Raw genomic sequence first — 15,800 nt, forward strand, 5'->3', positions numbered from 1 at the left:
CTATTCCATAACAATTACATACATGAAGACATATGAGAGAGACTGACCCATGCATATGTGGTCATAGTTGCTTGACATAGCAAGTACTATAGATGAGAAAAGAAAATTTTCAGTAAATGGTGCTGGAATATTTAGTAATTCTTATGGGAAAATAATGGAAATTGGACCCCTACCTCACACCAAGCATACAGTCAATACAGAAGTTTTGAAGATTTAAATATAGAAGGCAAAGCTCTAAAACATTTGGAAAAAATATTGGAAAATATCTGAAGGATCTCTGGGTAGGAAAGAACTTCTCAAGTGAGACTCAGAAAGCATAGACCATAAAGGAAGAAAATGATAAATTTGACTAAAATGAAGAGTTTTTGTTCATTCAAAAAGCAACATTAAAAGAGTATTAATAAAATAAAGACAAGTCCCAAAATGGAAGAAAAAAATTTCAACATGTAACAAAGCAAAAGACTTAGTAATCTGAATACTTTGAAAATTTCTATGCCTCAGTCAGATAAAAAGCAAACATCCTAATATAAATATGGACCAAAAGTCAGGCACTTTAAGAAAACAAGATGACCAATAAACAAATGGTAAACATTGGAAATATGAACGTTTAAAACACCAGGGGAAAGCCGTTTATAATCACTAGATTTGCAAAAATGAAGAATTCTGACCAAAATATCGGGCATCAGTGAAAATGTGAAGCAAGTGAGACTCCCCCCTGCTGGTGGGAGTATACATTGCCACAAGCTCTTGATAATGACTGGACGTTATTACTGGCTGTAGAATGTGTGCACACCCACCGCCGTTCCACTTCCAAGAATATGCCCGTTCATCAGTTTCTTCCTTTATGGTGATGCTTTCGGAATCTCATGTGAGAAGTCCTTTCCTACCTAGAGGTCATATAGATATTTGCCTATGTTTCCTTCCAAATGTTACATAGTTTTGTCTTCCATATTTGAGTCCTTAATCCGTCTGTAGTTGATTTTGCACATGTACGCCAGAAGACTTACACAAGAAGGTTCATAGAATAGTGTTCATGACAGCAAAAACCGTGTAGTAACCCAAATGTGTATCAACAGTGAAGTCAGATAAATACATTGTGGTGTGGGCATACATGTTGTGCTCTGCAGCTGTGAATGTGAGCAAACTCAGCTACATGCAACAACATTAAGGGGAAAAAGCAAGTCACAGAGGAGCCTATAACATAATTCCATTAAATTGAATTTCAAAAATTAAAGGTAAAAGAAAGGGGTTAAAGTTCAAGAAAATAAGTGGCAGAGCTGTTTTGGGGAAAGCGAGTTGCTGATTCTCACAAAGTCAAAGCAGTGGGCTGCCTCTGGAGGGAGGAGGGATTGGCCAAAAGAGACTTCTGATGTGCCGGGGCACCCCCAAGTCTAGTGGTCTGTATGTGAGTGTTTACTTACTTGTTAAACTATTTTGTACAGTCTTTGATATGGTTAATGTTGAAAATGAGATACAGAAACACACTAGAAACAGGCTCAGAGAAGTGAAATAATTGCCCAGTTATGTGGTGCTGATCCTGCTCTCTGGGGCTTCCAAGTGGCATTAGTGGTAAAGAACCCACCTTCCAATGCAGGAGATCCAGGTTCGATCCCTGGGTTAGGAAGATCCCTTGGAGGGGGGCATGGCAACCCACTCCAGTATTCTTGCCTGGAGAATCCCATGGACAGAGGAGCCCGGCAGGCTACAGTCCATAGGGTCACAAAGAGTTGGACATGACTGAAGTGACTTAGCACACACACATGATCCTGTTTTCTGATTCCTGACCCCATACATCTTATATAACACATTTGTGCCACAGGAAGCTAAAAATGTAGAATCAGAGGACTTCAGAAAGCAAAGAGGCCTTATAGGTGTCTAGCAAAGCCAACCATGATTTTGGACCATTTCATGTTCCCTCAGGGCTGCCCTTCTTTGGTCTATGTGAGCAAAGCCCAGTTTCTTGGGCTGCCCCGCCCTTTGCAAACCTGCTACGTGTCTCTGGGCAGATATTCATACTCATTTTCCTCTGAAAATACCATGCTCGGTACTGAACATAAAGCTCAACACTGAGTCTCACTGGCACGAAGTAGGGTTAAATCTGTTTTTGCAGTCTAACATCAAATGCATTTGGAGACTTTAGAAATGGTCTGTAGACGTACAACACAGTCGTTCTTGAAGGTGATCATGTCAGACTGTCACTGGGCTGGGTGTTTCCTAGGAACCATTACATCACCACTCAGGCCAGGGTGTTGCTGACTGCAGGTCAGGAGATGGGGGTCCTGACATTCTACTAATGTCAACAACCAATTCATGTGACCTGGAACATTTTGCTTTACTTATCTGTACCTGCTCTCCTTAACTATAAGGCGAGGAAATAGTTCTTTTATTATTATTATTATTATTTTTTACTTTACAATACTGTATTGGTTTTGCCATACATTGACATGAATCCACCACGGGTGTACATAAGTTCCCAATCCTGAAACCCCTCCCGCCATCCTCCCCATATCATCTCTCTGGGTCATCCCAGTGCACCAGCCCCAAGCGTCCTGTATCCTGTATCAAACCTAGACTGGCTTCTAGCTCTTCTGCTCTTCAGTGTGAAGGCTGCTTTACGGGTTCCAGAGCCAAGTTTCCTTTAGGTCCAAATCTTAGATTCACCCACGTACAAGCTGGGTGATCTTGGATAAGTTAGTAAACTCATATTAAAATGAGAATAATAACACCCTCTGTGTCCATCCATGTTGTTGCAAATGGCAAGTCATGTCAGACAGAGAAAGACAAATACCTATGGTCTCACTTATATGTGGACTCTGGGAAATAAAACAAATTAGCAAACAAAACAAAATAGAAATGGACTCCTGGATACAGAGATCAACTTGGTGGTTGCCAGAAGGGATAAGAACGGAAGGATTAGTGAAATAGGTGAAGGGGATTCAGAGGTACAAACTTTCAGTTATAAAATAAATTAGTCCTAGGGATATAATATACAGAAATATAGTCAATAATATAGAAATAGTTTTTCATGGTGACAGATGGTTATTAGGCTTACTGTAGTGATCATTTCTTTAACTGAGGTATAATTGATTTACAATGTTGCATTAGTTCCAGGTGTACAGCAAAGTGATTCAGTTGTACATACATATATATCCATTTTTTTCAGATTCTTTCCCCTTATAGGTTATTACAAAATGTTGAGTATAGTTCTCTGTGCTATACAGTGGGTCCTTGTTCATTATCTATTTCGTATATAATGGTGCTAAGTCGCTTCAGTCATGTCCAACTCTGTACAACCCCATAGACGGCAGCCCACCAGGCTCCCCCGTCCCTGGGATTCTCCAGGCAAGAACACTGGAGTGGGTTGCCGTTTCCTTCTCCAATGCATGAAAGTGAAAAGTGAAAGTGAAGTCACTCAGTCGTGTCCGACTCTTAGCGACCCATGGACTGCATCCTACCAGGCTCCTCCATCCATGGGATTTTCCAGGCAAGAGTACTGGAGTGGGGTGCCATCATATATAGTAGTAATGTGTATATGGTAATCCCAGACTCCTAGTTTATCCCCCTCTTTTCCCTTTGGAAACCTTATTTTCTATGTGTGTGGGTCTGTTTTGTAAGTCCATCTGTATTATTATAATTATTTTTTTAGATTCCACGTATAAGAGATATCATGTTTGTCTTTGTTTGAGTATGATCATCTCTAGGTCCATCCATGTTGCTGCAGATGGCATTATTTCATTCGTTTTGATGGCTGAGCGGTATTCCATTGTACATATGTACCACGTCTTTAGCTGTTCATCTGTCAATGGACGTTTAGATTGCTTCCATGTCTTGGCTATTGTCAGTAGTGCTACAGTGAACACTGGGTGCATGTATCCCTTCACATTATGGTTTTCTCCAGATATATGCTCAGGACATGGGTAGCTGGATCATATGGTAGCTCTGCTTTCAGTTTTTAAAGGAACCTCCATACTGTTCTCCATAGTAGCCATACCAGTTTACATTCCCAGCAAGTGTAAGAGGGCTCCTTTTCCTCTACGCCCTCTATAGCATTTATTGTTTGTGGGCTTTTTCATAATAGCCATTCTGACCAGTGTGATGATTTAAATGTTGAACCACTATGTTGTACACCTGAAAATACCAGAATAGTGTGTGTTGACTATATTTCAATAAAAAATAAGTGAAATGGAAATAATAATAATACCTACCTCAGTTTCTTTCTCGTAGGATGTTGGAAAAATTAAAAGGGTTAATACATATAAAATACTTTTCAGTGCGTACTAAGCTTTGCTGGTCCCACTGCTGACTCCCAGTCTTAGCTGATTCTTTGAGAGAAATTCTTCACACCTTGTAATGATTTTTTCACTGGGATAAACATGTGCTTTGTGATCTTGAAGTAAGCTTGTACTTTCAATCTTGTTTATTTTTCAGGAGTTATTGGCTGTGGGTACTTTGATTCTTGCAGAAGGTTCAAACCTGAAATATGTGACATGATTTTGAATTTGGTTTCAGCGAGCAGAGTGCTATGGCAGTGGACTAAGGTACAAAATTGTCCGTTATCAGTAATCAGGAAAGAAAAAAGTCACTAATTTTTCAGTCTAGTTATCACCTTGTGGCTCAGGAAGTTCTCATCACATATTGGGTAGCAGTGTTTTTTGGGGAAAAGATAAATTAGGGGCTCGAATAGATTTATGACACCTTTTCCTTCCAGGGAGCAAATATTCTGACTGAATGATGCTTTTCATATGTATGAGATATTACTGTAAACCAGACATTGCATTCAAGATAAAGTAGACTTTTGCTGAAATGAGAACACTGCTTTTTCACTTATTTCTCTGATTTGTAACTCTTTATGTCTGTCTTCCCCTCCCCAACCCCAAGAGCCAAACTGTGTCAGACACTCAGATGTTGACTGAGTGACTACATGGATTTCCAGATATTCTTAGCTAGTCAGAACTTAAAGCCCAGCTTGTGGGTTCCTCTGAGGTGGAGCATGAATTAGTAAATGGATACAATGTACTTAATAAAGTAGTCTAGATTTTATTGCAGAGATCAATGCTCTAAGTAAAACTCAGGGAGCATTGTAGCTATCACCAGATAGCTAAAGATAGCTGAAGGTAGTCTGAAGGTAGACTCATGAAAAAGTAATTAAAGATAGGTCAGATTTAAACACACACACACACACACACACAAACCCAGCGTTGATATATGTGCCAAAAAAAAAAAAAGTGGTGAAGGAGATGAGGATTACTTGTCATAGTTCAGACGTTCGTTTGGCCGTTTACGCACATCTGGACAGAAGCTGATGTCCTGGGAAAACCTGGAGTGTGGCAGCCTCTCAGACCCCTGGGGGAACTGGGGGATTTCTTCCGTGTAGCCCTGCTGCAGTGACCAGTTCTTTGCATGGGGCCTGCTCCAGACTGGAGTTTCAGAACGTCTGAATGTCTGAGATAATTCTCTGTCATAAGATCCGTCTTTTTCCAGTGGGACTGTTGTTCAATTTAACAAGTCCTTGTACATATTTTTCTGGACTACTTCGGTCTTCCTGGTATTTTTCCATCAAAGCCTCTTTCATGAGTGTTAATCAGTTCTACTTCCTCACCTTTCTTTATCTTTTTAACACGTTTCGCACAAGCTCTCATTTCCACTGCTCTCATCGAGGTCATCAGGACCGCAGTCTTACCAAATCCAGAGGCTGATTTCGTCCTCCTCTGACTTGACCCTTTAGAGGCATTTGATGATCCCTCTAAACACATTCTTCTCTTGGCTTCAGAAAGGCCTCATGCTTCTTACCTCACTGGCTGCCTTCTCTAAGTCCCCACTCTCCCCCTTCCTCTAAGCACTGTGGTGCACCTGATCTCCATCCTGGAACCTCGTCTCTGCCTCCATAATTACCCAGGTAGCCTCATCCAGCTTTGTGGCTTTAAACACCATCTCTGGGCTGATGACTTCAAAATCAATGCCTCCATCCCAGGCCTCTCTCCTCAGCTCCAGACTTGTTTCTAATGGGCTTACTTAGTAGACATCACCACTTTGATGTCTAGTAACGATCTCAAAGTTAACATGTCTGTAAATACGGTCCTCTATCAGACTTTCCTATCTTAATTATCCTGCTTCTCAGGCTACAACACAGGACTACATCCTTGATTTCTCTCTCTCATTCCCTACATCTAGTCCATCAGCAAATCTTAGTAAGCAGCCTTTCAAAATAGTATATCCAGAAGTTGAGTGCTTACTGCCACCTGACTGTGATCACCCTGATGGATGTTTCCATTACCTGCCCTCTAGACCAGGCAGCAGCTTCCTAATCAGTCTCCTTGTCCTCCTAGAATCTGTTCTTTACATGGTCCTAAAAATGCTTTTCTAAAAGTATATCGGAGATCATGGTTCCCTTTGTTTTAAAAGATACTCTTTTTAACAAATAGATGATGCTACTCCTTCATTTTATTTATTTATTTTTGGCCCCATAGTACAAGCATATGAGATCTCAGTTCCCTGAGCAGGAATCGAACCCGTGTCCCCCACAGTGGAAGTATGGTCTTAAGCACTGGACCACCAGGGAAGTTGCTCCTTACTCAATCTTAGAATCACCAGTAGATTCCCAGTTACACTGCAGTGAAACATTCCACCTGCCCTCTGGCCTGTCAGCCTGAGTTGGCCCCTGCTCACCGCTCAGTAGCTCAGTGGTAAAGAATCCACCTGCAATGCAGGAGACACAGGCTTGATTCCTGGTTGGGAAGATCCCCTGGAGTAGAAAATGGTAACCCACTCCAGTATTCTTGCTGGGAAAATCCCACAGACAGAGAAGCCTGGCAGGCTACAGTGCATAGAGTCGCAGAGTCGGACATGACCGAGCCACTGGCCATACATAAACACCCTACTTCCCTCCCATTGTTCTTCTGCAGCCACACTGCCCTTCTCGCTGTTTCCTGAACACCCGCAAGCTTTTCATGCTTCTGGACCTTTGTACTTTGTTTGACTCTTCTCACCATCTTACCATCAGAGGGGCTTTCTTAGATGATTTTCTCTAAAATAACTGTCCATGACCCCATTATAGGCCTTATCTGTCTCCTGATCCTTCATTTGTTCTTACTATGACTTTTATCATGATTATTTGTCTGTTAGTTTATATTTGCTTCCTATTTATTGCCAGGCTCTCCCACTTGAACAGGCCCCTGATGGCAGAAGATTTACCTGTCCTATTTACCATGATATCTTGGTAAGGGTAGTGGGAGATACTCAAAAATAGTCATAAAAAATGAATGAATCTTCCTACTCTTCCCCAGCCTCAAATAAGCAGCCTTCTTTGTATCTTTTCTTCAAATTTCCCATTTTCACAAAGCACTCTTTTAATCCACTCATGCCTAGTATATCTCTTTACTTTCTATTACTTTACATAGCTTTAAAGCAGAAGCAGGTGAGAAAAAAAAGAAGTTGACAAAAATTAAAAGAAAATGTTGAAAGATGAGGTAAGAAGCAGATTAATAAATACGAAAGAATAGGGTAAGAAAGGACTTCATTTAATTCTCCCTAATGGTTGCTTAAGTTGCCAACAGCTGCCATCATAGCTGCAGTTTTTCACAGAAAAGAAAAAGTAATGTTCACATAGCCTTATCCCTTTATTTTTGCATATTTGTAATATAAGTGCCTGCTTTGCATTTTGGTGAGTAGTATGAACATTTTAGCTTGGAATGGAACTGAAAGCAAAGAGGGAAAGTGAAAGGTGGTTGCTAATATATCATTTCTCTTTATTCTATCTTCACTTGCTACCTGCTGTTTTTAACTTGCACTGTAAATTAGCCTGTAGAAATTACCCTGTAAACTCAATAGGGTACTTTTTCAATATAGAAAGGGCATATTCCATGAATAAGTGCTAAAGAAAGCATTTACTTTCCTGAATTACTCATATGGAAAATTTGCTTTATATTTCCAAAGTTCTCATTGTCTCACTTTCAAAATGATGCTGATGGCATCAATTACAATCTTTACACTTGGGTAGCAGTACTTCCCACACCTAATGCCTCAAGTTTATCCCTTAACTGGTACCTCTTTGTATAAGAATGTAAAAGGTGTCATATTATAGTTTTGCCTATTTGGATTTAGAAGTGGGTAGAAATAATAAGTAACTTAGTGTTCAAACAAACAAGCAAAACCCACAAAAACTACTAAGTAATTATAGCTGCATATCATACTTGCCTGCCAATTCTATTGTGGATATAGAGGTATATGAAAGCATATTGACCGAGTTTGGATCCATAAGTGAAATCTAGATTATGATAAACAAATGTATTTGTGGAAATCCAAATGCACTCAGGACCTTAATCAAAGCAACCTATAAAAGATGGTTTTTATTGACTTTAGACATGAACTTTCATTATTCTTAACCACATGACCACCAGCTCACAATCAGTTTTTTTGTTATGACATATTTCCATTTTGACGTAGGATCACAACAAACTATGGAAAATTCTTAAAGAGATGGGAATACCAGACTACCATCTTCCTCCTGAGAAACCTGTATGCAGGTCAAGAAGCAACAGTTAGAACTGAACATGGAATAACAGTCTGGTTCAAAATTGGGAAAGCAGTATTGTCACCCTGCTTATTTAACTTATATGCAGAGTACATCATGAGAAACACTGGGCTGGAGGAAGCACAAGCTGGAATCAAGATTGCTGAGAGAAATATCAATAACCTCAGATATGCAGATGATGCCACCCTTATGGCAAAAAGCAAAGAGGAACTAAACAGCCTCTTGGTGAAGGTAAAAGAGGAGAGTGAAAAAGCTTGTTTAAAACTCACCGTGAAAAAACTAAGATCATGGCATCCAGACCCATCACTTCATGACAGATAGATGGGAAAACAGTGAAACAGTGGCAGACTTTATTTTCTTGGGCTCCAAAATCACTGTAGATGGTGACTGCAGCCGTGAAATTAAAAGACGCTTTCTCCTTGGAAGAAAAGCTATGACAAACCTAGTCAGCATATTAAAAAGCAGAGACATCACTTTGCCAACAAAGGCCCTTATAATCAAAGCTATGGTTTTTCCAGTAGTCATTTATGGGTATGAGAGTTGAACCATAAAGAAGGCTGAGCACCAAAGAATTGATGCCTTTTAACTGTAGTGCTAGAGAAGACTCTTGAGAGTCCCTTGTTCAGCAAGGAGATCAAACCAGTCAATCCTAAAGGAAGTAAATCCAGAATATTCATTGAAAGGACTGACGCTGAAGCTCCAATGCTTTGGCCACCTGCTGTGAAGAGCCAGCTCACTGGAAAAGACCCGGATGCTGGAAAAGACTGAGGGCAAGAGGAAAAGGAGGTGACAGAGGATGAGATGGTTGGATGGCATCATTGACTCAATGGACATGAATCTGAGCAAATCTGGGAGATAGTGAAGGACAGGGAAGCCTGGCATGCTACAGTCGATGGGGTCACAAAGAGTTGAACATGACTGAGCAACTGAACAACAGTAGCAACAATTTCTATAGACATACTAATAAGGTTAATAATGATTAGGAATGCTTATTCTTACAATTCACAGTTTTTAAAAACTCAAGGAGCAATGGCTTGATCAAAGTCAACTCATGGGGGTAGAACAAGAGTTGGAGTCTGCATCTAGTGTGTTATCTTGAGTCCATCCTACTAAAAGCGTTATGGTCTTTACAATTATATTTCAGTTTATTCCATAAATGCTGTAACAAAAATATAAACTTAATTTATTTGCCCAGTCTATTTTATATAAAATTGGAACGGTGAAATAAAATCATTCTAAAAGATTTTTAGTTTTATCTTGAATTGAAATTGAAGAGTGTTACTTTTTCTCTCAACTCTAGGTGAAGATGCTGCCTACTCCTTCTAAATTTCATTACATTTTCAATCTGCGAGATCTTTCCCGAATTTGGCAAGGAATGTTAACCATAAAAGCCGACGAGTGTGCTTCAGTTCATGTTCTTCTGTCACTTTTCAAACATGAGTGCAACAGAGTAATTGCGGACAGGTGTATATTGCAGTGCTTGAGTTTAAATGTAATATATAAGCAGTTTATACTACTAGATTAACTCCTGTATTGGCGACTCAAATAAGTAGAATATTTTCTTAAATTGCTCTGAGGCTTGTGACACATGGATGTCATTTCCCACCTGCTGGTCACCTTGAAAAAAACACTCCACCAATTTCCTTGAGTATTATTTCAATAAGACATTTAAAAAATATGCCCGCATTATCAGCGTGTTGACAACATTCAGAGGCAAATTTTAGTTATGTATAGTTTCTAAAAAAACTTGAAATGTGTGTAGTGAGAGCTCGGTTGCATGGTGACATTTGGTACATAAACTAAGTCATCTTTCTGAGCCTCTGTTCATTCCTCTATAAAATATGATGGTAATGCTGGTCTTGTTGTTCACAGCTGACTCTTTTGCAACCCCATGGACTGTAGCCCATCCAGTTCCTCTGTCCATGGGATTTCCCAGGCAAGGATACTAGAGTGGGTTGCCATTTCCTTCTCCAGGGGATCTTCCTGAGCCAAGGAATTGAACCTGTTGTCTCCTGCATTGGCAGGTGGATTCTTTACTGCTGTGCTACCAGAGAAACCCAGTGCTGTTCTTACAAAGCTGTAAAGGACCTGCTGCAATGTCTCACATAAAGTGGCCTCTGTCAAATATTAGTCCCACTCCTTCCTCCCTTCCCACTCTGATGTTATAAGTGTGAAAAGGACCTTCATACACTGGGTGCACACAGACCCAGAAAGAGGATGCTCTCCCACTGCTGGCTGTCAAATTCTCCTCTTCTGTTGCAAGTTTCCGGGATCTTGGGCCTCACCCAAGGGACTTACCTGTTTTGTTAAAGAAAAAAAAATCAATCACACTTGTTAAAACAATAAGACACTCACCCTTTATTCAAGACTATTGTGATAGATGTAGGGACTATACAGTGAGGTTTTGCAGTAGGGCTGAGAAATTGGGCTCAACTTTGAATACAAGCAGGGAAAAGTGGGAAATTATAACTGGGGAACAAGATGGGGGAGTTTGGATGGGAAATTACTAAGAGGAAATAAGGGGGTTATGGGAGGATTCTGCCTAAACTTGGAGAAGGCAATGGCACCCCACTCCAGTACTCTTGCCTGGACAAGCCCATGGATGGAGGAGCCTGGTAGGCTGCAGTCCATGGGGTCGCTTAGAGTCAGAAACGACTGAGCATCTTCACTTCACTTTTCACTTTCATGCATTGGAGAAGGAAATGGCAACCCACTCCAGTGTTCTTGCCTGGAGAATCCCAGAGACAGGGGAGCCTGGTGGACTGCTGTCTATGGGGTCGCACAGAGTCGGACACGACTGAAGCGACTTAGCAGCGGCAGCTGCCTAAACTGATCTAACGGGATTCTTGCTAAAAATGGGTGATGCAAAGAAGGACATGGAAGTCCAAAATTTGGGGCCTAGTTGGGAAGAGGATTCAGAGGAGCTTAAGTCTGGCCACAGAGAGAGACAGTCAGTATTTTCTGTAAGTGACACTGTTAGTGTTATAACTCTCTTGGATGGAGTTCGGTCTGCCTCTGATCAGAAGGCTGAACATACTGTTTCTGTATTTTGAGGTAATGGATGTACAGGGTGAGGGCTGAGAAGATGTGGAGAGAGGTTAAAACCATGTTCAGTTAGAACAGATGCCTTCCTAGTTTGCATTTCTTACTCCTGTATTTTTCTTTTAGGTTTATAACGCCTGATGATGAGCAATGGTTTAATACACAACTTGTCCGTTCGGTTGAAGAAAATGTTAGCCCAGATGTGGGGTCATATATTCTTCCTGAACCGTACTTTGTAGATTTTCTCCGTGAGATGCCTGAACCAACTGGAGATGAACCCGAAGACACCACGTTTGAAGTGCCCAAAGTCTATGAATTGGTATTTATTTTCCGTCTTTTTCGATCACTCATCTGGCTAGATATTTCTCCCTGCACCAGAGTCCCACTTTGGAGTTGTCATAACTTCTACAATAGTTATATGTTGTGTTTCATGTCATCATACACCAAGTGAAATATTTATTTCAAAGAAATTCAGCAGCAGTCCCATTAAAGTCAGGTATAAGACAAATGTGTGTGCAGTTATCTCGATTACTTAATATTGTTTTGAAAGTTCTAGGCAGTGCAGCAAAATGACAAGAAGAAAATAGATGTAATTATCAGATAGGAAAAACAAAAGGGTTATTACTGACAGATATGATTGTCTCTTAATATAATCCAAGAGATTTTTAAAAATCAGTTCCAACTTTCAGTTATATGACCAAGTGTGATATAGATCTATAACTGAATAAATATCCTCTATATTAGCCAATGGGCCAAATCCAGCCTACTGCCTGTTTTTGTCAGATTTGTGAGCTAAGAAGGGTTTTGCATTTTTAAATGGGTAGAAAAAAAATCAAAGAATAATAATATTGTGTGACACATGAAAATTACACAGAATTCATATTTCAATGTTCACAAGTAAACTTGTACTGGAGCACAACCAAGCCCATTTTTTTATATATTGTCTACGACTGCTTTTGTACTACAAAGGTGGAGTTGAATGACCGTATGGGCCACAAAGTCTAAAGTATTTACTACCTTGCTCTTTATAGAAAAAGGATTGCCATCTCTTGCCAATAATCCCAAGCTAGGAAATACAACATAAAAGTATTTCATTCAGTTAGCAACAAATATGTAAAACATCTAGGAATAAACATGATAAAACTTTACTTGGTTAAATGGCCACACATTGTTTTCCATAAGTTAATATATAGATTTAATGATGCTTGAAACAAGACTCCAGAGAGATTTTTTAAAAACAGGATCACATACAGTAATTTCCAAATAAATATTGGTCAAAGAATTAAATGGGGAGCAACCATTTGCAAAAGAAATAAGTGAATGTTGATTTCAGAATAATTTGACTACATAAACAATGTAAAATTTCTATATATTTTTAAAGCTCCCTAAGCACTGTTAAGAAGCAAATAAAAACTGAGAAATACATTTGTTATATTACAGCCTTAATTAACATGGATAGTAGTTGTTGCTAGGATTCCTAAAGGAAAAGGTTATGAATAATTTCATATTGGAAACCAACCAGTTAGGCTTCAGGATCTGAAAATGGAAATAACTAAAAGTCAATTCATTCACGACACATTTTTGGAAATCCATTAGGTTTAACTTTTTTTTGAAAGGATTACTTGTGAATATCTTTACAATTACAGCATTCCTGAATTTGGGGTCTTAAATATTATTTTTCTCTCTCCCTACTCTTAGGTACCATCCTTTGAATTTCTGTCTGAAAAACTCCAGTTTTACCAGAGACAGTTCAATGAAATCATTAGAGGAACATCTCTTGATCTGGTGTTTTTCAAAGATGCAATGACTCATCTTATTAAGGTTCTCACTATTGATTGTTTACTGATATAAATAGATAATGTAAAAGCTTAGTGAATTTCACAGATAAACTATTTTAGAGAATACTTTTATAGTATCTGATAGTTAATAGAAGAGAATCTATAGGTTAAGTCAGTTCACTCTCTTACAAAACAAAGGCTTAATCAGAAACCTCTTATTTGAATTCATCTATATGACAGCAACGGAGAAGGCAATGGCAGCCCACTCCAGTACTCTTGCCTGGAAAATCCCATGGACAGAGGAGCCTGGTGGGCTGCAGTCCATGGGGTTGCTAAGAGTCGGGTACTACTGAGCGACTTCCCTTTCACTTTTCACTTTCATGCATGGGAGAAGGAAATGGCAACCCACTCCAGTGTTCTTGCCTGGAGGATCCCAGGGACGGGGGAGCCTGGTGGGCTGCCGTCTATGGGGTCGCACAGAGTCGGACACGACTGAAGCGACTTAGCAGCAGCATATGACAGCAAATGTTTTTCAAGGGCAAACTGAGGGGTTTTGTGTTTGACTCGCTGAGTCAGAGTTTTACCTTTTTAGACAATAAGCTGGAGAACCCTAGGAAAAAAATATTCCCTCAAACTATGTTTTGGTGTAATGGAAATCCCATTGCCCGTGGAGGAGAAGTTGATGTGTTTAAAAATGTTGACTTCATGATTGACCTACAGACTATGGGGAAAGGGGAAACATGGATATACAGGACTGATAAAAATGGGAACCAACTGGAGGCATGACCTGAAAGGAGTATGGCTTGGATCCAGGTGTGAAAGGCTGCAGAAGGAGTTGTTTGTATAATTTATAGAGGAAAAAGGAGTTTCTCCAACAAATTGGAATAGGAAGGTTTTCATAAAGAGGAGACAGTTGACTCTGTGTTTATTATAGAATCGTCTTCTGCAAAATTGGCGAATTTACATTCATCTATTCAACAATTAATAGTTATTATTTAAAAATATTTATTTATTTATTTAGGCCACGTTGGCTCTTAGTTGTGGCATGCGGGCTCTTTCATCATGGCACATGGACTCGCTGGTTGTGGTACGTGGGCTCAGTAGTTGTGCCCATAGGCTTAGTTGTTCTGAGGCTTGTGGGATCTTAGTTTCCAGACCAGGGATTGAACCTGAATTCCTTGCATTGCAAGGCAGATTCCCAACCACTAGACCACCAGGGAAGTCCCAACAAATAATTATTGAGTACCCACAGTGGCTTGGTCTTAGGGGCCTGGTACCCTGTTCTAGGTGCAAAACCACGTAAGTGATTAACGTATTTAAAATATAATAGTAGATTTGACACATATCAAGGTGTCTGCCCCCTGTAAAACTTGAATTTTAAAAAATTCTTTGTTGTGGTGATAAATGAATTTAATGATCCATCTAGATTTTCTTCTAATCAGTGGTGAAGGTGAAGTCGCTCAGTCATGTCCGACTCTTTGCGACCCCGTGGACTGTAGCCTACCAGGCTCCTCCATCCATGGGATTCTCCAGGCAAGAATACTGGAGTGGGTTGCCATTTCCTTCTCCAGGGGATCTTCCCGACCCAGGGATCGAACCCAGGTCTCCTGCATTGGAGGCAGACGCTTTAACCTCTGAGCCACCAGGGAAGCTCTAATCAGTGGTATTAATGTAAAAGACAGCTTTTTAGCAATGTCTCCAACTGACCTGCATAAGATTCAAACCACAGTTTGGGCCTTATCCTCTCTGTGAGGGAATCTCCTTAGAAAAGCAACACAAGGCTAAAGGCTGTTTGCCTAAGTTTTTTCTACAGATGTTTCCATGCCTCCATTGTAAATAGAATTTTGATACTTTAAAAAAATTTTCACCGGCAGAGATATGGTAGAGGTAGCATTTGTTGTAGAGCTAAGTAGCATTTGTTTTCTGCTTAAGTCAGTGTGTTAGACTGATGATAATAAGCAAACAGTTGTAAACTGCTCCTGCAGATTGGGAAGAGCAGTTCCATTACCTGTTGAGTATGAAAATAATAAAATTACACACACACACAGAGAAAATCATTTTAAAATAGGAGATAGGAAAGCCAATTTGCACTCTTTTTCATGATGTAAATATAGATGGGCAATGAAAGAACTGGAATTGAATAAATCAGTATGAAACCTTTTACATTAAATGAAAAAGTCTAATGTAGTCTTGAAGCATGTGGTCAAACCGTGGACCCATTTATTGCAAGCAGATGTAAACAGCTGAATTCTATTTTCAAATATATACTATTTTATTTCAAAACAGATTTCACGAATAATCCGAACATCATGTGGAAATGCATTGCTTGTGGGTGTCGGTGGTTCAGGAAAACAAAGTCTTTCAAGATTGGCCTCTTTTATAGCTGGATATCAAATATTCCAGATAACATTAACCAGGTAAGATAAAATGAAACACGCCAATATTTTTTT

The 15,800-nt window shown here is 39.7% G+C and overlaps 1 protein-coding gene across 1 annotated transcript in view; it reads left to right on the forward strand.

Annotated features, from left to right (window-relative positions):
* The window catches only part of DNAH8 (dynein axonemal heavy chain 8), a 335,116-nt gene that overhangs the window by 183,028 nt on the left and 136,288 nt on the right, over positions 1-15,800 (forward strand). Inside the window, exons 58-62 of the mRNA XM_069564262.1 lie at positions 4,429-4,538; positions 9,831-9,994; positions 11,699-11,891; positions 13,271-13,393; positions 15,637-15,767. Coding sequence (XP_069420363.1) covers positions 4,429-4,538; positions 9,831-9,994; positions 11,699-11,891; positions 13,271-13,393; positions 15,637-15,767 — 721 coding nt within the window. The remainder of the gene's footprint in view (positions 1-4,428; positions 4,539-9,830; positions 9,995-11,698; positions 11,892-13,270; positions 13,394-15,636; positions 15,768-15,800) is intronic.

Source organism: Ovis canadensis, chromosome 20 (assembly GCF_042477335.2).
Source record: "Ovis canadensis isolate MfBH-ARS-UI-01 breed Bighorn chromosome 20, ARS-UI_OviCan_v2, whole genome shotgun sequence".
In the NCBI taxonomy this organism is placed as follows: domain Eukaryota; kingdom Metazoa; phylum Chordata; class Mammalia; order Artiodactyla; family Bovidae; genus Ovis; species Ovis canadensis.